The 25,945-nt window shown below is 39.7% G+C and overlaps 1 protein-coding gene across 1 annotated transcript in view; it reads right to left on the reverse strand.

The window, feature by feature from the left end:
* The window catches only part of LOC124284103, a 156,665-nt gene that overhangs the window by 18,192 nt on the left and 112,528 nt on the right, over window positions 1-25,945 (reverse strand). Inside the window, exons 45-67 of the mRNA XM_046720161.1 lie at window positions 25,012-25,138; window positions 24,537-24,630; window positions 21,195-21,315; window positions 20,617-20,726; window positions 20,209-20,326; window positions 18,436-18,564; window positions 17,951-18,081; window positions 16,194-16,387; window positions 13,923-14,047; window positions 12,701-12,958; window positions 12,134-12,179; window positions 11,963-12,085; window positions 11,106-11,342; window positions 10,347-10,627; window positions 9,624-9,767; window positions 8,532-8,627; window positions 7,988-8,185; window positions 5,793-6,051; window positions 4,981-5,162; window positions 3,763-3,924; window positions 2,031-2,192; window positions 1,108-1,269; window positions 173-460 (exon numbers count right to left, since the gene is read on the reverse strand). Of these exons, the coding sequence (XP_046576117.1) occupies window positions 173-460; window positions 1,108-1,269; window positions 2,031-2,192; window positions 3,763-3,924; window positions 4,981-5,162; window positions 5,793-6,051; window positions 7,988-8,185; window positions 8,532-8,627; window positions 9,624-9,767; window positions 10,347-10,627; window positions 11,106-11,342; window positions 11,963-12,085; window positions 12,134-12,179; window positions 12,701-12,958; window positions 13,923-14,047; window positions 16,194-16,387; window positions 17,951-18,081; window positions 18,436-18,564; window positions 20,209-20,326; window positions 20,617-20,726; window positions 21,195-21,315; window positions 24,537-24,630; window positions 25,012-25,138 (3,747 nt within the window). The remainder of the gene's footprint in view (window positions 1-172; window positions 461-1,107; window positions 1,270-2,030; window positions 2,193-3,762; window positions 3,925-4,980; window positions 5,163-5,792; window positions 6,052-7,987; window positions 8,186-8,531; window positions 8,628-9,623; window positions 9,768-10,346; window positions 10,628-11,105; window positions 11,343-11,962; window positions 12,086-12,133; window positions 12,180-12,700; window positions 12,959-13,922; window positions 14,048-16,193; window positions 16,388-17,950; window positions 18,082-18,435; window positions 18,565-20,208; window positions 20,327-20,616; window positions 20,727-21,194; window positions 21,316-24,536; window positions 24,631-25,011; window positions 25,139-25,945) is intronic.

Consider the following 25,945-nt stretch of genomic DNA (forward strand, 5'->3'; position numbering starts at 1 on the left):
ATACCCACTCAACATTCATAATACCCACTCCAACAAAATACAGTCGGTACAGTACCCACATGAGCTAAATCATATCAGGAGCTCTGCAGAGTGAATCAAATAACAAAACAAATATTCAAAACCTGTATGATGCTAGAAAAGATTATACCAAGTATATAACATGTTTGCTTACCAACACAGTAGGTTCCATTGCCATGGAAACCCTTCCTACAGGTGCAGTTGAATCCATTTTGTAGGTCCTCACAGATGGCGTTAGTGTCACAGTTGTCAATGTTCAGGTCACACTCATTGACTGGTCCAGGGTAACATCGGTCCTCAGACACCTCGCCTACACCAGGAGTGGTCAGACCTGGCCCACATGGAATACAGGAAGTGGCGCCGCGCTTCGGTTGGTAGGTACCCTTTGGACATGATTGACACTTGTTGTTTTCTGTGCGATACTCGCCTCTTGAACATTCAGCTGAAAAAAACATTGCATCCAATGATTTTCAAAATGAGGTTTGGAGATTCATACGTGTCATTGAATTCTATTAATTCCATATTTCTTTGTGTCCATGTAGTCTTTTGTTTTGTTATGGTATATTTGTTATATTATATATTTAGTTTATATGTATCTTGAGGTGAGGTGAAATTTGGTTTAATGTCGTGCTTGAGAATATTTCGCTCATATGACGACGTGCATGCGTGTGTATGTGTATGTGCGGCTGCTTGTACTAGCCCAGACTGAAGCTGGTTTTATAGTGCTAGCCCACTGAGATACCATGCCGCAGTGAAGCATGAATACCCAACTCAGACACATTATACTGAATCCGAGCCAACCAGTCCTTGTTGTACCCATTAATGCCGAGTGCCAGGCAGGGACCAACAAGTACTATATTTTAACGTCTTTTGGTATGACGCGGTCGGGGATCGAACCTGCGACCTTCCGCTCTCCGGGCGGACGCTATAACCACTACACCACGGAGGCGGTCGGTTAAGCCAGGATGCACATGGTGACAAATAGCCTTTTATTTTGAATTATACATGACATAATTTGTTTGTTGAGTTTGTTTGTTCACATATTAAGAAATATTTCCCCAAACAATACAGATATCAATATCTCCTCACCAACAGAGCAGTCACTACTAGAGGTGGATCCTTCTTTCTCCGTGGTCCAGCCGTATGGACATAGTTGACAAAAGTCGGTTAAGAAGGATTCTCGGTAGCTCCCAATCGGACACGGTTGACAAGTAGCAGTTACTCCCAACTCCTCACCAAGACGACACAAATCTGGAACAAAGTGTGATGTGGGAATATTTCATTTACTACAATCAAATTCTCAATGACCTAACGATGGTGTAAAGTTTCATGGTGTCCTATGGTGTTTGTCATTGGTGTTTTTCATGATATTGCCATGATGCTTTCATAGAGGTTTCATGATATTGCCGGGCGGCGGGGTAGCCTAGTGGTTAAAGCGTTGGCTCGTCACACCGAAAACCCGGGTTCGAATCCCCACATGGGTACAATATATGAAGCCCTTTTCTGGTGTCCCCTGCCGTGATGTTGCTGGAATATTGCTAAAAGCGGCGTAAAACCAAACTCAGTCAGTCAGTCAGTCAGTCAGTCATGATGTTGCCATGGTGTTTTCAAAGAGGTTTCATGATGTTGCCAGGATGTTATCATGTTGTCATGGTTACATTACAGTCTTGCCACAGTGTTGTCATGGTGTTCAAAGATTCTGGTTTTTAGAGGTGGCAGTTTCCCACATGTGGGCATGGCACAAGTTAAATGGTTCTGCCTGGGTAAACATATATATTTTAGTCAACAAAAGCATCACCAGATAAATTAACAAAGAAGACTGAAAACAATTTCAGGTAGAGTGCTCTATGATATATTTTTGTTGTCTTTGGTGATTTTCATTGGAAACCTCTTCAAACAACGCTTCAATTTGATGTAATTTAAATACCTTCAACGCAATGTCCTAATATCTCAAGCATAAATAGGAAAGTATCACCATCATTTTGACTAAGTGGGCAGAAGCTATGACTCACAAGCACAGTCTTCACCGTGGATTGTCCCCGTTGTCTCCGTGGACTGCCCTGGGGGACAGGACTTGCAGGATGTTTGTCCAATCTCATTCTGATACTCTCCCAGGGGACAGCGTTGGCACTGGCCAGACCCAGAGTTGTAGAAATGACCAGGACTGCACACAGCTGTAGACAAGCAAGATGAAGAGGTAGATGTAGACAATGTAGCCGACGATGCAGATATAGACGATGATGTATGACTAAGATAACAATGAAGGTAAGGGACCGTTCATAAATTTTGGCTAGGGGGGTGATGATGATTTTTATGGAGAAACATGTACAATGTGAATGACTCCTCCTAAAATTTATGTACAAAGTAAGTGACCACCCTGCATGTCATGTACAAAATTGCTGACCTTTCCCCTAGTACATGTGAACAAAATTGCTGACCCCACTACCTCACCAGAACAAAATGGGTGACCCCCCCCCCCCTTAAAAATCATCATCACCCCCTAGCCATAAATTATGAATGGTCTTTAGGCAATCACCATAAACAGGGACCCTTTCCACAAAGAGATCGCAGCACTATCACAGTCTTGGAGTTAAAATAATGTTGTCTTTATGACTGCTTTTTTAACTGAGCCCTGTACGGATAAAAGCATAGAAATATAATTTTCTAAACTCAAATTATGTTCAAATGATACAAAATCCTGTTGACAACATGAAAGAGCTGATCAAAAGGGTTTCAACATTACAAACGTAAAACGACCCAAAGTATAATGATACTTATAATGACTCATGGTATAAGTCACTTTAACTGTGAACTCACAAAAACATATATCAGAGCTACAGATAAAGTTTTGGGTCATTGAGTTATGTACTCGCTTGTGTTCATCTGAATTGGGTATCCTAATTTTCCTTTGAGTAACCAAATAAATTGTACCCACCTCACTCAAATTCAATTGGGTATTATGCCATTTTCCATTAGGCCAGACCAATATTATTTCTTGTTTTACGGATCCGCTGGTCATATTTTTTCAAGAATAAGAAAAAAAAAAAAAAATAATTTTCCCTGCTCAAAAAATAAAATACTAATGTTTTTATTGGCCAAAAATGTAAACTTACCCAAAAATGTTTTTTATTGTTTGTTGCCCCATATACACTTCATAAATTGCCAAAAGTGAAATACTTGAAGTATTTAAAAGGAATATTACTTTGATTGGTGATATTTTTTTCCCCTCCTGCCTTTAGGTTTCTGAGGACAAAAATCTGTAAAACAAGAATAAAATTGGACTGGCCTTAATTGTAAAAATATAATTAAAGTTTAAATGTTGGTTGATGTGTTTGTTATTTATATTTGATCTGTAATATGAGAAACGATAAGAAAGACTGCAAGTTGCCATGTGCTGAAGTAGAACCTCTCAATATAATATACCTCAGTTATATTATCTATTTTGTGTGGATGCATGTAAGATCAAATTTATTGAGTATTTACAAACATTCAAGTGTACTTGTATGCAATAGACTTAATAGGAATTGAGTTTTCACCTAAATATTTGCACAATTTACACAGATACGCAGCTTATCTGTACCTGTTATATTTGATATCTTACACTTACACTTGAGAAAACCAAATTATTATAATTTCATGTTGAAGAATTCATTATAATGTAAATGATAAAAAAGTTTGTCTGAGAGTGAATGCCTATTATGTTCTGTCTGTTACACCTGTAGACCATTGATTGTTTAATCTCACCGTAGCACTGTGAGACGTTGACGGCTCCGGGGGCACCTGTTGTGTGGTCTGGGGGACAGGCTGTACATTGTGTCTGTCTGTCAGCACTGTTGTACGTTCCCTCCGAGCATATCTCACAATCTCCGGTTGTTTCGTTCAGGAAATAGCCCATCGGGCAGTCCACTGGAACAATATGACATACTCATCACTGGAATTAATTACATCATAACTCAGCTGAACACATCATAACACCACTCAATGCATCGTAATTCAGCTGAACACATCGTAACATAGCTCAAGACATTGCAACTCAACACATCGTAACACCACTCAATGCATCGTAATTCAGCTGAACACATCGTAACATAGCTCAAGACATTGCAACTCAACACATCGTAACACCACTCAATGCATCGTAATTCAGCTGAACACATTGTAACATAGCTCAAGACATTGCAACTCAACACATCGTAACACCACTCAATGCATCGTAATTCAGCTGAACACATCGTAACATAGCTCAAGACATTGCAACTCAACACATCGTAACACCACTCAATGCATCGTAATTCAGCTGAACACATCGTAACATAGCTCAAGACATTGCAACTCAACACATCGTAACACCACTCAATGCATCGTAATTCAGCTGAACACATCGTAATAGCTCAGCTGAACTCAACATCGTAACACCACTCAATGCATCAAGCTGAACACATCGTAATTTAGCTCAAGACATTGCAACTCAACACATCGTAACACCACTCAATGCATCGTAATTCAGCTGAACACATCGTAATTCAGCTCAAGACATTGCAACTCAACACATCTGACAAGCTCAAGGCATCTCAACACATCATAACATAGCTCAAGACATCATAAGTCAGCTCAGGACATTGTTATTCAAATCCACACATCCTGACTCAGCTGAAAGAAATGTCAGCTCAACACATATTGTACCTCAACTCAACATATCATAACTTCACTCAACACAATCTAATTCACCTCAACACAACTCACCCTTGTGAATACATTATTGAAAAAGTCCAACAGAAGTCTAGAATGATGTGGCAAGTCTAGATTGCCTCAACAGTGGGAAGTTAAGTTCAGTTCTAGGCTCGTTTTGGATGTTACTTCCATATTTTTCTTGTAGATCTATTTTACAAAATGAGATATATGTTGAAAGATATTTGATGAATGTCAGTGACCAGTCCTGACATTGTCCAGTGTTATACATACAGCAGACTTTCTTGGTCTGGTTGATGGTGGTCAGAGCCTGTCCCGCCAGACACTGCAGCTCCACATTCACGCTCAGGGTCGTCACGTCAGCCGAGAAGTTCATGAAGTTGAACTCGCCACGCTTCACTGTGTTTTCCAGCTCTTCAGTTATGTACGCATCACCCTCGTTCTCTAGAGCGTTACTGAAAGTTAATAGAAGTTATTCAGTGTTCTGACACATGTTCAGTGTTCATCATGGATGAAGGTAATGAAAGATATTGGATGAAAATTTTCAGGTTCTCAATAAATTTCAAGTTACAGAGGGATTGGCATTTAGGTGCTGCCCAAGAGAGAGAGAGAGAGCAAGAGCAAGAGGGAGAGGGCGAGAGAGAAACACAAACAGAGGTAATCAATGTGTGTGTATTTGTTTGTTATTCCGCTATATGGCATCAGTCTGTACATAATCCAGTCTGGATCACACAATCCAGTGATCAACAGCATGAGCATTGACCTACGCAACTGGGATTCAATGACATGTGTCCACCAAGTCAGCAGGTCTGACCACCCGATCCCGTTAGTCACCTCTTACAACAAGCATGGGTTACTGAAGATCAATTCAAACCCGGATGTTCTCGGGTCTAGAGTGTAAGCTACAGCATAAGCCTGAGTGTGAGTGCCACTGTGATTGAATGTCAGTTTCAACGTGAGTGTGAGGGACGGTGTGAATGTGAGATCCAGATTCGGGATCAGATCCCATATTCAGATTCAGATTCTAGGAAAGATTTATACTAGCATCCAGATTTAAACATCTGATTATATAATCGCCTCCTCACCCATTTGCTGACAGATTAACTGAAAAGGACACATGGAACACGACATTTGAGGAGGTGTCTCTCCTCCTCCGGTTGCCACAGTCCACGTTGATGTCATCATACGAACACTCCTCCGGTGTACACAGGCCGATACGCGCGTCCAGCTGTCGCATGATAGCGATGAATCGATCTCTGAGCTGACTCTTGAATGCCTCGGTACACTGTGGGCCACTAAAGTCTACTCCTCCTCCAAGGATGCTGGATGCTGGTGGGTAGGGCACTGAAACAGAAGGGCATCGTCTATATTTCTAGGAAATGTGGGCCACTGAAGTCTACTCCTCCTCCAAGGATGCTAGAGGCTGGTGGGTACGGCACTGAAACAAGGGCATCGTGTATATTTCTAGGGACTATGGGCCACTGAAGTCTACTCCTCCTCCCAGGATGCTGGAGGCTGGTGGGTAGGGCACTGAAACAGAAGGGCATCGTGTATATTTCTAGGAACTGTGAGCCACTGAAGTCTACTCCTCCTCCAAGGATGCTAGAGGCTGGTGGGTAGGGCACTGAAACAGAAGGGCATCGTGTATATTTCTAGGAACTGTGAGCCACTGAAGTCTACTCCTCCTCCCAGGATGCTAGAGGCTGGTGGGTAGGGCACTGAAACAGAAGGGCATCGTGTATATTTCTAGGGACTGTGGGCCACTGAAGTCTACTCCTCCTCCAAGGATGCTAGAGGCTGGAGGGTAAGGCACTGAAACAGAAGGGCATCGTGTATATTTCTAGGGACTGTGGGCCACTGAAGTCTACTCCTCCTCCAAGGATGCTAGAGGCTGGTGGGTAGGGCACTGAAACAGAAGGGCATCGTGTATATTTCTAGGGACTGTGGGCCACTGAAGTCTACTCCTCCTCCCAGGATGCTGGAGGCTGAAGGGTAAGGCACTGAAACAGAAGGGCATCGTGTATATTTCTAGGGACTGTGGGCCACTGAAGTCTACTCCTCCTCCCAGGATGCTGGAGGCTGGAGGGTAGGGCACTGAAACAGAAGGGCATCGTGTATATTTCTAGGAACTGTGGGCCACTGAAGTCTACTCCTCCTCCAAGGATGCTGGAGGGTAGGGCACGGAAACAGAAGGGCATCGTGTATATTTCTAGCAAGACAGTGCTCCATTGTCTGGTGCACATCTGATGCCTAGGTTCAGAAGTTGTAATTTACTCCATGTAAAATATTTGAATTTATTAAACACTTATTAGTGATAAACTTATGTAGAATAACTTGTATGAAATAGGTGAGAGATAAAACTCTAGGTCCACTATTGGCTACTTCATAGTAATGACCAAGTACTACTTTCCTGACTACAATTTATTGCTAAGTCATGCTCTGGTAAAAATAATTCTAAGTGTAATTATCATTAACAGTTGAGCTGATTGTCATATATCAGAAACATTTAGACAAAAAATAGACAAATTGATGTTGGAAAGCTAGACTGCTGAGCCAAAAGCTGGTCCTTCACTGTCCTTGCTGAATCTATTTAGATGCCCTACTTGTATCAAAACTATAGAGAATAGGATTATTCTGTTTTGTCATCACGTTTCCCCTTATTGTTAATGTTAATTTCAACTCTAATGTTAAAGAAACAAAACAAAACTAAAAACAGAATGAAATATAGTAAAAGACATTCCAGAAGCATGGAAGGGTCATGATCAAAATATACTCATGAAAAGAAGTTGAAGTATACACAATACTAGTTATTTAGCCCTGACATGTCATGACTTTTTCATGTTACTCTGACAGGTTAACTATAGCAAGGCCAGACCAATTTTGTTTCTTGTTTTATGGATCCGCTGGTCATATTTTTTCTAGAATAAGAAAAAAATTAATTAAATTTTCCGCTCAAAAAATAAAATCATAATGTTAATGTGATATAATACTCTTGAAATCTGTGTGAAACCTAAACTCACTCAACTTATTTTTAGTTGATATAAACAAACCAAAAGAGTTAACATGGAAACTCATGTGGGTTTTGCCATGACTGGTGATTTCTTTTCTTTTATTTCCCTCATGCCTTAGGTTCTCTGAGGACAAAAGTCTGTAAAGCACGAAATAAAATTGGTCTGGCCTAATATAAATGAATTGGGTGTTCTTTGATGTGTTTTGAGTAGTATACATTTGAGTAGTATACCCTCCCAAAAGGGAACACTATAGTATCAACTGTACTCACTTGCACATGATGGAAACAGGAAAGGGCTGCCTCGCGGTGGGTCCCAGAATCCTTCCTTGCCACAGCGGTAGAACGGGGGAGGAAATTCCACGAACTCATAGTTGGGGAAGCATGCAATGGAACAGTAGTGTCCATGCTGCCACGCCCGACACGCCTTGCCACCATTCAGGGGAGAAGGGGGTTCAACGCAGTCAAACGCTGAAAATATATAATTGACACCTTGATGTTAGGCCGGACTGATGCTTAGAGAACAAAGAATCCGTGAAGATCTGGGTTAGAATTGATCTTCAGTAACCCATGCTTTTCATAAGATGCGACTAACAGGATCGGGTGGTCAGGCTCGCTGATTTGGTTGGCACACGTCATCGGATCCCAGTTGCTGATGCTTATGCTGTTGATCACTGGATTGGCTGGTCCAGACTCGATTATTTACTGACCACCGCCATATAGCTGGAATTTTCCCGATTGCGGTGTAAAAAAGAAAAAAGAGAACACAGCAGAATTATAAATAGTTAGTGTTGGAGGGGATGAAGATGGTACTCACGCTTGACTATGATGTCAAATTCACATTCCGCTGAGTTGTTTTCTGCGTCATAGGCGACGTAGCTGACGATGTACTCCCCGTACGCGAAGGTCTGACCTGCAAATAACATTTCGCATGTCCTTAACCTCAGTTTATGCAATGAATCCACAATGCAATTCAGAATGTTGTCACAGGTGTCATATGTTACACTTGTCAAGGGGACACAATGTACGTGATCTGGCCCCGATATCTCGAAACAAACTTAAAGTTTTTACTCAAATTTCAAACTGAGTTCGACAATTTGAAACAGCTGTATTTTTAACTCAACTGCACTTTTAAAATAAAAAAGCCCAAATAACTTAGTAATCTATCCACCAAACTCAAATTGTCTACTATGTTTGAGTTTCATATCGATTTCAGTTCATTCTGGGAAATGCATTTTCTCAAATTTGAGTAAAAACTCTAACTGAAGTCAAAACTCAGACTTAAGTTCATTTCAAGAAATCAGGGCCGGGACTATAAGTTGTCAGACTTCCATTTTTGTGGAAGCTCGGTTGCTGAGTGGGTGCTGGCAATTAGGAGCTTCATTCTGAGAGTGTGGGTTCAAATTCTGAATAGGCCTCAACCCCTAAAAGTACTAGAATCTGTACTTTACTAAGAAAGCATAATCCCAAATGTAGACTGACTGACGGAGTTTGGATTTACGCCACTTTTAGCAATATTCCAGCAACATCACGGCGGGGGACACCAGAAATGGGCTTCACACATTGTGCCAATGTGGGGATTCGAACCCGGGTCTTTAGCGTGACGAGCCAACGCTTTAACCATTAGGCTACCCCACCACTGCCCCTCCCAAATGTAGAAGTTACCCTCAGTTTAGCAGTTTTCCAGAATAAAGGTCAAATTCAGCATCTCACACAGCACATCTATTTCACAACAATGGTTTTGTGAGTTCTAAACAATATTTCTACATTTGGAACACAAAGACTGTCTTTCCATTTTTCAGTTTGTTGGAGCCTAGTTTTACTGTTGAATCTCCCATAACTACCAGAAAACAGTGCCAATCCAATCTCTTATAACTCAACTTCCACACGACAACAACGCCTGCCTTACCTGATCGATGCGTCTGCTCTATGTTTACAACTCCAACATCGTCAGTGAAGACCGGTTCCTCCCACTCCACTACGCTGAGACGGTTGTCGCGGCTGACCACTAGGATGTCCTCTGGACAGTACTCTACCTCGGGGGGATACTTGTCTGCAACACAGATGGGGAAGTGACAGCACAGACAACGTGTCATTGGAGGAAACAGCCAGGGTTGGCCAAAACTGTACTAGGTCCACTGTTTTTCTGGCGTTTTTGCTCAACAACACACTCAACAATATTTCAGCTGTATGACAAGTCTGTAAATAATTTAGACTCGACCAGACGATTAAGTGATTAACATCAATCAAGTAACTGGATACCTAATTAAACCAAAACAAAAATCCAGACCCATCAATTCTCTTAATTGCCTCATAAGCATGTAGGTTGCTGATTTAGATCAAATTCCCATTTCAATGTCAGCTGTCCTAACCCTGTAGCTTTGTGTACAAGTTTCCTATAAATGATGCCATGCACAAATTTTGACCCAAACCAAGTTTTAGATTGTAGCATCAACTTTGTGCACAATAAACTGCAAGAGGCTCTAAAACTATGTTAAAATGAAAGCATGTTACTGATTGGAAGAAAAGAATTCCAAAACAGCTTGATCAGAATCTCATTTGTTTTGAGTGACTAGATATATTGTTCAAAGTATTCTTTTAAGGAACAGAGACAATATTTTGACATATTTACCAATCTTGATGTCACAGTATGTTCCTCTGTAGCCTGGAGGACAATCAGATTCCCCACACAGTCCTGGTTCCACGATGATGACGTCGTTACGGATGTAGTCCCCAAAGATGACCCAGTTGTAGATGTCACCGGCCAGCCGGAGACCGCTACAGTTGGCAGCCATCGTCTGGATGATGGATTCGTTGAGGATGGAGCTGTAGACATTTGCCTGGCTCACTTCTCCGCGGAACTGGTCGTCATCGTCATCGGCCTCAAACTTCTGACCAGCGATGACTTGAAGCCTGGACACAAGATATAACTACATCAGCCCTTTAGCACAAAAATGTCCAAGAGATTCCCCATACAGTGGAACCATGTTTATCTGGAACCCATGAAGATCTGGGTTAGAATTGATCTTCAGTAACCCATGCTTGTCGTAAGAGGTGACTAACGGGATCGGGTGGTGAGGCTTGCTGATTTGGTTGACACATGTCATCGGTTCCAAATTGCATAGATCACTGGATTGTCTGGTCCAGACTTGCTTATTTACAAACTGCTCATTATAGCTGGAATATAGCTGGAGTGCAACGTAAAACTTAACTCACTCACTCACTGTTTATCTGGACATTTCTTTCACACATTTCTAGACTAATGAGCTTAAGACAATATCACTCTGAATTTATGATAAAGTGTTTATCTAGTTATATCAAAATTTATCATATTTAATTATGACTGGATTGTAAGAGTAGAAATAACGGTGATGATGAGAAAATATTTTACCATTGTGGGAGGTTTCTGTTGTTGCCATAGGAACTGCCACTCTCTTGCAGCTCACCATCCTTCCACAAGTTCCATTCCCCAGAAGTCCACCAGAAACACACATGGTGCCACACACCATCATTGCTAACAAGGTCAACTTCAACAGTGTCAAGGTCATTGAAAAGGTCAATGGTTGCCTGGTTACCAGATAATTCCACCATGGCTCTGCCTCCTTCATCACCAGTTTCTTCATTTTGTCTGAAAGAAAACATTGGTTAATTAGTCATATCAAGAATTCTTTAATCAGCAACAATAAGGAAAATATAAAAGCTGTAGTCATTCTATTTTAAGCAATAGGAAAAGGTGAACTTCAACTGACAGACTTCAAGATGCTGATTATCAGACAAAAATAATAATAATAGTTACACTAAGGACATGTGTTAAATGGGCGGTGGGGTAGCCTAGTGGTTAAAGCGTTGGCTCGTCACGCCGAAGAACTGGGTTCGAATCCACACATGGGTACAATGGGTTAAATGAAAAAATCATTTTTCACATAAAAAATCAACTATAGTTTATGAGTGAACAGAAAGATGGATGTCATTCTTGAAAACAAATCAACATGGTCTATAAGGATGAACAGAAAAGCACACATTATTCGTTTCTTTGTTGTTAAACATAATTCTGCAGACAGTCTGAACCAGAAAAACCAGTGATTGACGTTATGACCAATATTCCATGCTATTGGGATACATTGACACGCAAAGCAACCAAGTCATGGAACCTGACCCAATGATCCCGATTCTCGGCTATTACAACAAGCAAACTCAAACTCAGAACCACACAGACACAAATACATGCAAATTTTACAAGCCACATACTTGTTAATCTCCATTAATGTCAGGAAAGTGCTGTTGCCGCCAAGTTGCCCGAACCTGACCCAGACACAGAGAGTGAGTTCGGTCAGGTTGGTGCCGACGTAAACTTGAGGCAGTTCACACAATATTGATAAACTTCTCTGTGGATAACAATTTCATTAATTATTATTATATGATCCATTCTGACCTTGGCAGTGAAGGTCATAGTCATCAGACTTCTCTGAAACAGTAACAGAAACATCAAAATTTAAATTTCTTTTATTAAATGAGATTCTTGTACCATTGTCAAGCTTCCTGCATCAAAACATCGCACTCATGTAAGAAAAGAAGTTGTCCAAAAAGTTTGTAGATATCGTACTTCCCAATTTCTAAAATGCCACTCAAAGAAGACATATATCTCTCCTTCCCGAACTGTAATGATAGAAGCAAGAATTTGATGGATATCAACTTCTTTATTGTGATGGACACGACGTTTCAAGTATATTCTTATTCCTTCATCATTCATTCAAGGAGTAAGAATATAGTTGACATCAATCAAATTCTTGCCTTTATGTGTATCACTTCTAAATGCCATTCAAAGACTCTGTCATGTCCTAAATGAATCAAATCTTGAATATCCTCAGGTTCAGGTTCTGAATCTCTAATCTCGTTTGTTTCAAATTAAGGTGTGTGTTCTTATCAAAATTCTATAACAATCAACGAGTAAACAAACTTGATCAATTCAACACAGATGTTACTGACCTTTCCCACAGTCTTCCTCTCCGAACAGCGGTGGACAGATGCAGGTGATGCTCCTCCATCCGTCAACACAGGTGGCGCCGTTCAGACAGGTGTTATTGAAGACACAGTCATCGATGGCCGTCTCGCACAGCTCCCCTTCAAACTCTTCCAGACATTCACACTCAAATGTTCCAATACCGTCAACACATGTCCCTCCGTTTTTACAGGGCTTGACAGCACATTCGTCAATCTCTGTCTCACATGACTTGCCTGTATACCCTGGATGGTAACAAACATTGTTTTCACATCGGATACTTTTAGGTTAAAATCAAAAGATACAACATATATACACAAAAGTGTAAATTTGGTGATGGACATTTTTTGCTTTCAGTTTTGGGGATGTTAAGTACTGATGCCTGGAAACTGGAGTCAGTGAGTGAGGATTGTTTTACACTGTTCGTAGCAATATAACTGAAATATGGTGGGTGACACCAGTAATGGGCTTCACATATTGAAACTATGTAGGGAATCAAACCAAGGTGTTTGGCATGCCCAGTAAATGTTTCAACCATGAAGCTTCTAGGCTGCCTCAAGTCCCTACATTGTTTCTGAAATACTCAATGATATCAATAAATCTAAAACATATTATGGATATTGACATTGTAAAATACAAAACTATTAGTAAGGCCAGACCAATTTTATTTCTTGTTTTATGGATTTTTGTCCTCAGAAAACCTAAAGGCAGGAGGAAAAAAAAAAATGAAAATAAAATCACCAGTCAAAGTAATATTCCTTCTAAATACTCAAAGTATTTTACTTTTGGCAATTTATGAAGTGTTTATGGGGCAAGAAACATCTAAAAAAACATTTTTCTTGTAAGTTTACATTTCTGGCCAATAAAAACATTAGGAATTTATTTTTTGAGTGGGGAAAATTAATTTTAATTTTTTGTCTTATTCTTGAAAAAAAATGACAGGCGAATCCGTGAAACAAGAAATAAAATTGGTCTGGCCTAATGAGTAATGAGAAAAAAAATATAAAAGGTGACCTTAATGTTTTTAACAGTATATTTGTAAACTTCTTACAGCAAATTTGGGGCATATTTTTCAAACCCATGTAAAAGCACGAGGCATCACATGTTATTCATTCCCTATTTACAAGATCAATATTCTAAAAATGACCACACTATTGTGTCATATAAAGTTGTAAATGTCCAGTGTCTCATTATGACTTTGACACTCACCTCTGACACAGTCACACTCGAAGTCATTGACCAGATCCCTACACGTTCCTCCATTATGACAGGGCATGCTGGCACAGTCGTCTATATCACTCTCGCACTGGGTGCCATTAAAACCAGGTAAACAGCTGCAAGAACACAACACAATAAACATGACACAATAAACACAATGCATACAGCAGGCACAGATGCATTGCAAAAATGTTGTGATTGCATCCTGTTGTATATTTTTTCCTGTTAAATTCAACAGTTTCTTTTGTTGGAGACTGGAGTAAACATAGTTGTTAACTGGTCTGGTCTTTCTGATCTTTTAATTGGATTCTTTTCCAATCACAGATCATATTTTGTTACAAATATGCTGTATATTTAAAAATATAACCTGTCAAATTCATGCTTCTATTACTGAAAATGTTATTTCTTAAATGAAAATGTATCACTGCTTGTATCTTATATATGTTACAGTCAGATTGTGAAATCAGTCATTTCGTGAAATGACTACAAATTTCAGTCATTTCATGAAATGACTAAGAAGATCAGCCATTTCGCTATTGGCCATATAAATAGGTTTGGATGTTTCCATCAAATTTAATGTAAATGTGCTTGATAACTATTGCCAATGTTCGTGATTGCACGAAACAAATGGCCAAAACGCATTTAGTGGCCCCAACTCTCAGAAATACGAAACACATGTCTTAGTCGGATACATGGGAAAGATCGTGCGAAAAATCAGTATAAATGGCCTGTCCACCACTGCAATATCACTGCACATAAAGTCACACAGAGAGAATGCCAAGGTTATCCCAGGAAGAAAGAGAATGAGCAGTAGGGATAGTTGAATGGCTGACCCTCTTAGTTATTTCACGAAACGACTGACATTTTTTAGTCATTTCACAAAATGACTGATTTCACAATCTGACTGTAACATATATACCGGTTATTGAGTGGAAATTCTGACTTTTCTACAAAATCGACTGACAATGAAGATTGTTTCTGAAAAGGGTGATAGATTAATCTCTGATTGTAATCAATTATCACAAAACCATACTGGAACTTAATAAAAGCATCAATATTATCATTGTTGACTCAGACTGCTCAACATCCATACATCAACATCCAGAGTGGGCCAAGAGAGTACCTGGGGCTAGAGTTTTGGGTTGTTGTTTTTTTAACGCCACACAATATACAGTATTCCAGCTAAATGACGGCAGTCTGTAAATATATGAGTCTGGACCAGACAAACTAGTGGTTGACATGGTGAGCATCAATCTGCAGAGCTGAGATATGACGACAAGAATCAGCCAAGTCAGTGAGCCTGACCATCAGATCCCATTAGTTGCCTCTTATGACAAACAGGGGCGGTGGGGTAGCCTAATGGTTAAAGCGTCGACTCGTCACGCTGACGATCCGGGTTTGAATCCCCACATGGGCACAATGTGTGAAGCCCATTTCTGGTGTCCCCCGCCGTGATATTGCTAGGATATTGATAAATGTGGCGTAAAACCCAACTCACTCACTCACTCTTATGACAAACAGGAATTGCTGAAGACCTTTTCTCACCCAGATCATCATGGGTCTCCTCAGAGACTATAGTCTGTTTGTAGTGAAAACGTACCGATGAATGTCAGTTTAAACCAAAAGGTAAAGCAAATAAAGTGAAATTGAGACTGCGAATCCTAATGATTTTACCTTGCCAATTGAACATTTCAATCTCAGAATTTTATTCGACTTAGGATAAAAGTTGTTTAACAAACGATCATAGTCTCGCATGGCTATTATTGGTTTGTATTACAAGGAGCTATGCACATCAAATGAAACACCGAATACGACAAGGGTTGTTATACGTTAACGCTCTTCACGTACCGCACGTGCATTTGTTTCACTGTTCCAACTACTGCACTTACACCATTGTAATACAAACCAGTAATAGCGATTTGAATCTATGATCGTTTGTTAAACAACTTTTATCCTAATTTAAATACAATTTTGAGATTTAAATGTTCAATTGGCAAGGTAAAATTATGAGGATTCAAAATCTTAATTTCACTTTATTTGATTTACTTTTTTGTTTAAAGTGAAATTCATTAGTACGTTTTCACTGCAAACAGACTATACTTGCCCTATGTTTACCCCATACCATAACTGAACAATATTTTTAACATGGCTTTTAATGCATTCATTCTTATCCTCTTTTTTCAGATGGCACTAAAACTGATATTTGAACTAACTCTTATAAATAATCAAAAGTGGCTAATATTTAACTACATAATTGAGCACCTGCATGTAAATCCATCGATGATGTCGTTACAGATGCCACCATTGTGACAGGGGTCCGACTCGCACTCGTCAATGTTGACTTCACAGTTGCGGCCGAGGAACCCAGAGGAACAGTTGCAGGTGTAGTTGTAGGTGCCGTCAATGCAGGTGGCGTTGTTCAGACACGGCTTGGAGGCACAGTTGTCAATCTTTGTCTGTGGATGAAAGAAGAGTCCAGTGATTCTGAGAGGTGTAGATAATGTCAAGTGGTTTGGGCTGGGTGGGATTAATTCCTTAAATAGGAACAATATGTGATGGCATCTTGATCATTAAATATAAATGAATACAGACATTTCTGACAAAAACTGACTTTGTGCAATTGTTTATTTGATATAATTGTAATGGCGTTTCTCAACCATCAACCCTCACTGTAACAGTCAAAGTTAGTTAGGTGTAGTCTTGTGATTATTTAAAACATTTTTTTAAAATATATGAATCCTAGAATTAAGGACCACCTCCGTGGTGTAGTGGTTAGAGCATCCGCCCGGAGAGCGGAAGGTCGAGGGTTCGAACCCTGACCGCGTCATACCAAAAGACGTTAAAATATGGTACTTGTTGGTCCCTGTCTGGCTCTCGGTATTAATGGGTACACCAAGAACCGTCGGCTCGGAGTCAGTATACTGTGTCTGAGTGGGGTATTCATGCTTCACTGCGGCATGGTATCTCAGTGGGCTAGCACTATATAACCAGCTTAAGTCTGGGCTAGTACAAGCAGCCGCACATACACATACACACGCATGCACGTTGTCATATGAGCGAAATATTCTCAAGCACGACTTTAAACCCAATTTCACGTCACCTAGAATTAAGTCACAAGTGTATCATTACAACTAGATGATTATAAATACATACAACAAATATGTCTGCATCTTTTCCCACACTGATGCTTTAAACATGCTGCATCAATACACAGCTAATTCTAAGGTCAATGGATCAGTGTGCATTCAACAAACATACTCAGCTCCCTGAGGAATATACATCTCTAGAATGTCTCTATTTACATAAATGTACAATTAAAGATGGTACCCATCTGCCAGTGAAAACAACCTTGTTTGACCAAAATTGCATTTATAAAGGAACACTGCAATTTTTGAAACCAAAAACCATGACCAAAGCCCTGGAAACTCTTAGAACCAGGTTTAAAATTAACAGCTGCCATTCAACCTACATTCAACATCATTCAACCTACACTCAGCATCATTCAACCTACACTCAACATCATTCAACCTACACTCAACATCATTCAACCTACACTCAACATCATTCAACCAACATTCAACATAATTCAACCTACACTCAACATCATTCAACCTACACTCAACATCATTCAACCAACATTCAACATCATTCAACCAACATTCAACATCATTCAACCTACACTCAACATCATTCAACCAACATTCAACCAACATTCAACCAACATTCAACTTTGCACAGTCACACAGACTCTCATAATATGAATTTATGTTTAAACAGAATGGCTGAAGATGACACATGACACTTTTTATGGAAAACAACTTATATTCTTTGTCATGACATTTCAGAGATACTTCTTGCATAAAATGCACAAAAGGGTCATGTGTCTGTGTTCTTCCAAGTTTTGCAAGTTTTGTATGCAACATTGATGTTGGCTTATGATATTGCTGGAATACTGTTAAAAATGCCATAAAACTATAATCACTCACTCGCTCCTGACTTCAGGAAACTTTTGTACTCACAGAGCAGAGGGTTCCTGTGTAGTCTGGAGGACAAGAGCATGTGAATGTGTCTCCGTTTGGAACACATGTGGCGCCACTGGCACAGGGCTTTTCGGTCTGGCAGGCATCTAGCTGAGTCTCACAGAAAGTGCCTGGAAATTCACATACTCGTCAGCATGTTCCAGAGTTGAATGATAATGATAATGATGACAATGATTTTCATAATAATAGAATTCTAAAAGTAATACTGCAATAAAAAACAACACAGCAATAATAATAATAGAGGTTTTATGATGATAATACAAAGTTTTTAATGATAAAATATTAAATCTAAAAACAATGGTAAGATTAAATGTAATAATAACAATGAGAGAGAATAATGATGATAATAATATAATGCTACAATAAATAAATACCACATGCACAGCCTATTGCTGTCCTGTATATTCATCATACATGATAAAAACATAAGTAGAATGGTCATGCAGTATCCACCACTCTCTTACCTGTCCACAAGGGCAGACAGTCACACGTGAACTCATCAACACCATCAATACATTCCAAGGTACCCTGTGTGGAGCAAGGGTATGGGTCACAGTCATCTTTGTTGATCTCACAGTTTCGTCCGTCAAAACCTGCAATAATCGTGACATTATTTAAAGACTGAAGTTATATTTGTTGAAATTCAGCTGATGAAGAGAGTGCCTCATATTATAAAATTCTATAAATCATGTTCTGTAACTCTCTGTAACTGCAACATACTGACCTTCAGCTGGAAATGAACGACAGCTGACTTGGTAGTGTTCATATAGGAGAGTGAGTGAGTGAGTTTAGTTTTATACCGCTTTTAGCAATATTCCAGCAATATCACGGCAGGGGACACCAGAAATGGGCTTCACACATTGTACCCATGTAGGGAATTGAACCCGGGTCTTCGGTGTGTCGAGCGAACGCTTTAACCACTGGGCTACCCCACCGCCCCTTCATATAGATGAGGTCACCTGCTACTGTCAATATATTTGTATCTATCATGTATATTATGATTATTCACTTAAAAATATTTGATAGTTCTTTATGTTCTTTTACAAGTTGTAAATATGATTGCTTGAGATTTCATACTTCATATCTTTTTATACTAGGTTTGTTGTTTTGGAGGTGTCAATAATTACAAGATACATTTGGACACATATTTGGACTTGCAGATACTTGATGGATTTGACTGATCAATTAAAATCACAGAAACAAACAAAGTATGTAATACTTCTCTTTTTTAACCTACCTGTACCAAACTGACAGGTAAAATATATATATGAATATATCGTAGAATATGCACAGTGTGGCTTTATATAAACTGAACAAAACAAAACACAGTTTCACAGAAATATAAAACAAAATGATCCCTAACGATTCTGTTCAGTTCAAATGAAAGTAGTGCATATTCTTATGTATCATTGGGCTGTTATTCGGCTTTTGTAATTCAGGGAATCGAACTATGTTCGACAAGGTTTCTCGACCAATGAATTTGCAGAAAACACACACTATTGGTTTACAATAGGGCTGTAACGATGCTTCGAACTATCGATGGATTGGAATTGTTCATTCTCCAATAGCAATTAATCAATGGTAGAAATGAAAAACTATCGATGCATCGATAGTACTAGTATATGTGACTATGGATAGTAATTGACTTCCGTTGATAAATGAGCAGCACAAGATACAGGATGTTTGGGTACAGACTTGCAGCTTCAATGAGTTTATGTTTTAACTGTTTACTTGATCTGAGTTTCAAGTTTCTTGTCAGTTATTAAAAGAGACTGAAACTACTTCAACCTGTTTCTATTTCATATAAACTATACATTCATTTGGGAAATGACTTCAAAGGAGACAATTCAAGAAGGGCGGTGGGGTAGCCTAATGGTTAAAGCGTTGACTCGTCACTCCGAAGACCCGGGTTCGAATCCCCACATGGGTACAATGTGTGAAGCCAATTTCTGGTGTCCCCCGCCGTGATGTTGCTGGAACATTGCTAAAAGCGGCGTAAAACCAAACTCAGTCAGTCAGTCAATTCAAGAAGAAAGAAACTATTGCAATAGTTGGTTGCAATAGACTATCGCTATCGCAATAATGTTGCCATAGACAATAGCTACTGCAATAGTTGATTCCCCCTCAGTAGTCAGCCCTGGTAAATATTACGTGTCAGTTCTTCCTTCATATGAAAGATCAGATTTGCTGGAAGAGTTTTTGGAGAGTGTAATAGTTATATTGTTTGTCATACTGACCTGAGCTACAATCACACCGGTAGTCGTTGACAAGATCACTGCAGGTGCCGCCATTTTCACACGGCTCAGCTTCACACTCATCAATTTCAGTCTCACAGTTCACACCTGTGTAGCCCGGCTGCAGAAGAAGGGAGATAACTCTTTGTACGCTATGACCAATCAACTACTACATAGAAGATTTTTTTTTATGAATAAGTGACTTGCTTGATAACTGTGTTAGCATCTACACCAGACAATCCAGTGATCAACAGCATGAGCATCGATCTACGCAATTGGGATACGAGGACACCCGATCCCATTAGTCGCCTCTTATGACAAACATGGGTTGCTGAAGATCAATTCTAACCCGGATCTTCACGGGTGAGCTATTAGTAAATGTCAAGCATGATTCTGTCAGCGTAAGCTCACCTGGCAGATACACTCGTATTCAGCTGGGAGGTTCTCACATCGGCCACCATTTTTACATGGGTTGGAGCTGCACTCGTTGTTGTCAATCTCACACCGACTTCCGCTATAGCCTGAAACAGTTGGGAAAATTGTACAAATAGATCAGTTACATGTTTGTTTGTTTGTTGTTTAATGCCACTCAGTAATATTCCAGCTATATGGAAATAATTGAGACGGACCAGACAATCAAGTGATCAACAGCATGAGCATTGATAGATATATTATAAATACAGAAAAACATAATAAAAATAAATTCTGAATGAGAAGTTTTCCCTAAGAACATTTATACACCTTCAGGCAAATTGTTTTTTTATGTTTTAATTTTTTTTGCCATTTCTACAGAAGTTAGGTGTATTGGTGCATAAATTAAAATTATTTTTTTTTATTAAATTCAAGTAAAGTGGTATCCAGGTTTGAGGATGAATGTCAGTTCCATGTTTGTCTTTACTGCTTCAATGTATTCCTCTTCTCTGACAAGTTCCCTCATTAATGTGGATCATTCATTCAGGCTTCCTGGACAGTAGGTCAGTGTGCCTTACCTGGTGGGCAGGTGCAGTTGAAACCGTTGATGAGGTCGTTGCAAGTAACGCCATTGAGACAACTGCAATCACAGCAGTCATCAATGTTGTGTTCGCAGTTCTTCCCTTCAAACCCTGTTCCCTGAAACATTAGCATTTTCTTGTGGTTATTACAATTGTAATCATCATCATCATGGACATATATATCCCTCTCCCAAACATCAACATCATGGACCCATATATCCCTCTCCCAAACATCATCATCATGGACCCATATATCCCTCTCCCAAACATCAACATCATGGACCCATATATCCCTCTCCCAAACATCATCATGGACCTATATATCCCTCTCCCAAACATCATCATGGACCTATATATCCCTTTCCCAAACATCAACATCATGGACCCATATATCCCTCTCCCAAACATCATCATGGACCTATATATCCCTTTCCCAAACATCAACATCATGGACCCATATATCCCTCTCCCAAACATCAACATCATGGACCCATATATCCCTCTCCCAAACATCATCATGGACCTATATATCCCTCTCCCAAACATCAACATCATGGACCTATATATCCCTTTCCCAAACATCAACATGGACCTATATATCCTGTTCCCTGAAACATTAGCATTTTCTTGTGGTTATTACAATTGTAATCATCATCATCATGGACATATATATCCCTCTCCCAAACATCAACATCATGGACCTATATATCCCTCTCCCAAACATCATCATGGACCTATATATCCCTCTCCCAAACATCAACATCATGGACCCATATATCCCTCTCCCAAACATCATCATGGACCTATATATCCCTCTCCCAAACATCAACATCATGGACCTATATCCCTTTCCCAAACATCAACATGGACCTATATATCCCTCTCCCAAACATCATCATGGACCTATATATCCCTCTCCCAAACATCAACATCATGGACCCATATATCCCTCTCCCAAACATCATCATGGACCTATATATCCCTCTCCCAAACATCAACATCATGGACCTATATATCCCTTTCCCAAACATCAACATGGACCTATATATCCCTCTCCCAAACATCATCATGGACCTATATATCCCTTTCCCAAACATCAACATCATGGACCCATATATCCCTCTCCCAAACATCATCATGGACCTATATATCCCTTTCCCAAACATCAACATCATGGACCCATATATCCCTCTCCCAAACATCATCATGGACATATATATCCCTCTCCCAAACATCAACATCATGGACCCATATATCCCTCTCCCAAACATCAACATCATGGACCTATATATCCCTCTCCCAAACATCAACATGGACCTATACATCCCTCTCCCAAACATCACAAGAAGACAAAGTCATCAATATCCCCCGCAATGGCAAAATATTCTTCATGATTATGTCTACGAGTTATGATTATGTCAAATATTTAGGTGTGTATATAGAAAAGTGGAAGGAGAGTATTGAAAGGTTTTTAAAGTTCTGCTCCAGAAAGGAGCACTATCACCAATTTCAGTCTAAGTCAAACTTGTTGCCATGGAAATGCCAAAAATATTTTATTCAGAATTCCAAAACAACCAAAAGGCACCAGTACACCACCAGATCTATCTATGTGCCAAGTTTGGTGAAGAAATATTGAACAGTTTTAGAGTTCTGCTCCGGAAAAGAGCACTACCACCAATTTCAGTCAGTCGAACTTGTTGCCATGGAAACGCCAAAAATATTTGATTCAGAATTCCAAAACTGCCAAAAGGCACCAGTACACCACCAGATCAATGTATGTGCCAAGTTTGGTGAAGAAATAGTGAACGGTTTTAGAGTTCTGCTCCGGAAATGACAAATGTGCATGGACGGATTCCATTTTAATACCCCCTGCAAAATGCGTTGCGGGGGATAATAATGGTCATCTCAGTCATTCCTTATCATCACAATCATCCTCATCACAATCATCCTCATCACAATTATCCATGTCATCACAATCATCCCTGTCATCACAATCATCCCTCATGACAATCATCATCATCATCACAATCATCTTGATCATCACAATCATCCCTCATGACAATCATCATCATCATCACAATCATCATCATCATCACAATCATCCATGTCATCACAATCATCCTCATCAGAATCATCACATCATCACAATCATCTTGATCATCACAATCATCCCTATCATCTCGATCATCACAATCATCCATGTCATCACAATCATCCATGTCATCACAATCATCCTCATCACAATCATCCCTCGTGACAATCATCAGCATCACAATCATCTTGATCATCACAATCATCCATGTCATCACAATCATCCTCATCAGAATCATCATATCATCACAATCAGCTTGATCATCCCTATCATCTTGATCATCACAATCATCCATGTCATCACAATCATCCTCATCACAATCATCCCTGTCATCACAATCATCCATGTCATCACAATCATCCATGTCATCACAATCATCCTCATCACAATCATCCCTCATCACAATCATCCATGTCATCACAATCATCCATGTCATCACAATCATCCCCATCAGAATCATCCATCATGACAATCATCATCATCACAATCATCTTGATCATCACAATCATCCTCATCCCTATCATCACAATCATCCCTATCATCACAATCATCCATGTCATCACAATCATCCCTATCATCACAATCACCTTTATCATATTCATCACTATCAATGCAATCATCGGGGTCACCATCAACCTTACAATCTCAGTCATTTTCATTATTCTTTCTCTTCATCAATATCATTATCATCAGAATCACCACTCTTATCAGCTGTATTTGCGAGGCACCAGACTACTTAATTAGCCCAGATCTACATGTCTACACCAAGTTCCCTGCAAGTTTTAGTCCAAGTCAAAGTTGAATTCCGAGAGAAACTTCACATTCACCCCTAATTTTACCAGGTGAGGATAATGTATCTGTATCTAATAATGGGCAACAGTACTACTGTTGATAGACCCATGAAGATCCGGGTTAGAATTGATCGTCAGCAACCCATGCTTGTCATAAGAGGCGACTAACAGGATTGGGTGGTCATGCTTGCCGACTTGCTTGACATATGTCATTGCATTCAAGTTGTGTAGATCAATGCTCATCCTGTTGATCACTGGATTGTCTGGTCCAGATTTGCCAATTTACAGACTTCAACCATTTAGCTGGAACATTGCTCAGTGTGGCATAAAACTAAACTCACTCACTCACTCCAGTGCTGATATTATGGACAGCTGTACCTAGTACCCTCTAGTACGATAGAACCTGTAAAAGCAAGAGACTTGTCAGGCAACATATGTAAAACATCAGCCACTTACCTTGCAGTCGCAGAAGTAGTCAGCGATCATGTCGTAGCACACACCATTGTTGAGGCACGGAGCGCCGTCACAGTCATCAGTGTTCACATCACACCTGGGAGACACACATATCAACCTTGTTAATCTTTTTCATCAGTAAAGAAAAAAACCCTCCAATTAAAGTATGAATATAAACCTCGTCAGAACCACATTCATTTTCAGAGAGGACAACAAAACCAGAGAAGTTCAGTTTAGCACCTTAGAGTGTTTTAGTATCTAAATCACATAGGGCACTATACAAATTATATTATCATTATTTATTAAAATTGAGGGGTGCACCCTGCCCTCTTCACTTGTGAAAATTACATAAATATCACCGAATTTTCCACCATTTTAAAAAACAAATCTCAAAATTGATTTTTTGGGTTGAGAATTTTGGTATATGCCCTTTAATTGAGACTATGTTCTGAAAAACAACAGAAGTTGTATGACTTACAGGTGCCCCTGGAAGCCCTCATAACATTCGCAGCGGAATGTAAGGTGTTCATCCACACAGATGCCATTGATGCATGGGTCGGGCTGACATTCATCCGTCACCATCTCACAGTGGCTTCCATGATATCCTGTCACATGACATGTGAGCCCATGAGTCTTTTTCAAACAAGGTATAAAACTTTCCTTAAAACTACTGATTAACATATGATAAAATATTGATAAAATATCGAAACATTTACATTTTTTACAAAAAACATGCAGCAAAATGTGAATGACAAAAGAACAGAAATTAGTAACTAATTATTTCTTATTCATCAAAATCATAATATTCATGATTCAACTTGTCAGACTACATTTATGCTACAATCATTTTGATTATTATAAGGAAAATGTTTTTATGGAACAAACAGGCAAGAATTTCATCTGTTCAATCAATTATGACACAGTTGGATCGTAACATAAGGGGCAACATTTATCAAACGTTATCCTCATCAACTAGCTTGTTGTATTTGGTGATTGACCGCCTCCGTGGTGAAGTGGTTAGAGCGTCCGCCCAGAGAGCGGAAGATCGAAAGGTTCGATCCCCGACTCGCGTCATACCAAAAGAAGTTAAAATATGGTACTTGTTGGTCCCTGTCTGGCGCTCAGCACTAATGGGTACAAGGACTGGTCGGCTCGAGTCGGTATAATGTGTCTGAGTGGGGTATTCATGCTTCACTGCGGCATGGTATCTCAGTGGGCTAGCACTATAAAACCAGCTTAAGTCTGGGCTAGTACAAGCAGCCGCACATACACATACACACGCATGCGCGTCGGCATATGAGCGAAATATTCTCAAGCACGACTTTAAACCCAATTTCACCTCACCTCACCTATTTGGTGATTAACAGGGTCTGATAGACAGGACTCGGTGACTTTGGTGATGCATGTCATCA

This window comes from Haliotis rubra, unplaced genomic scaffold (genome assembly GCF_003918875.1).
Source record: "Haliotis rubra isolate DU_JTF1 unplaced genomic scaffold, ASM391887v1 Scf33, whole genome shotgun sequence".
NCBI lineage: Eukaryota > Metazoa > Mollusca > Gastropoda > Lepetellida > Haliotidae > Haliotis > Haliotis rubra.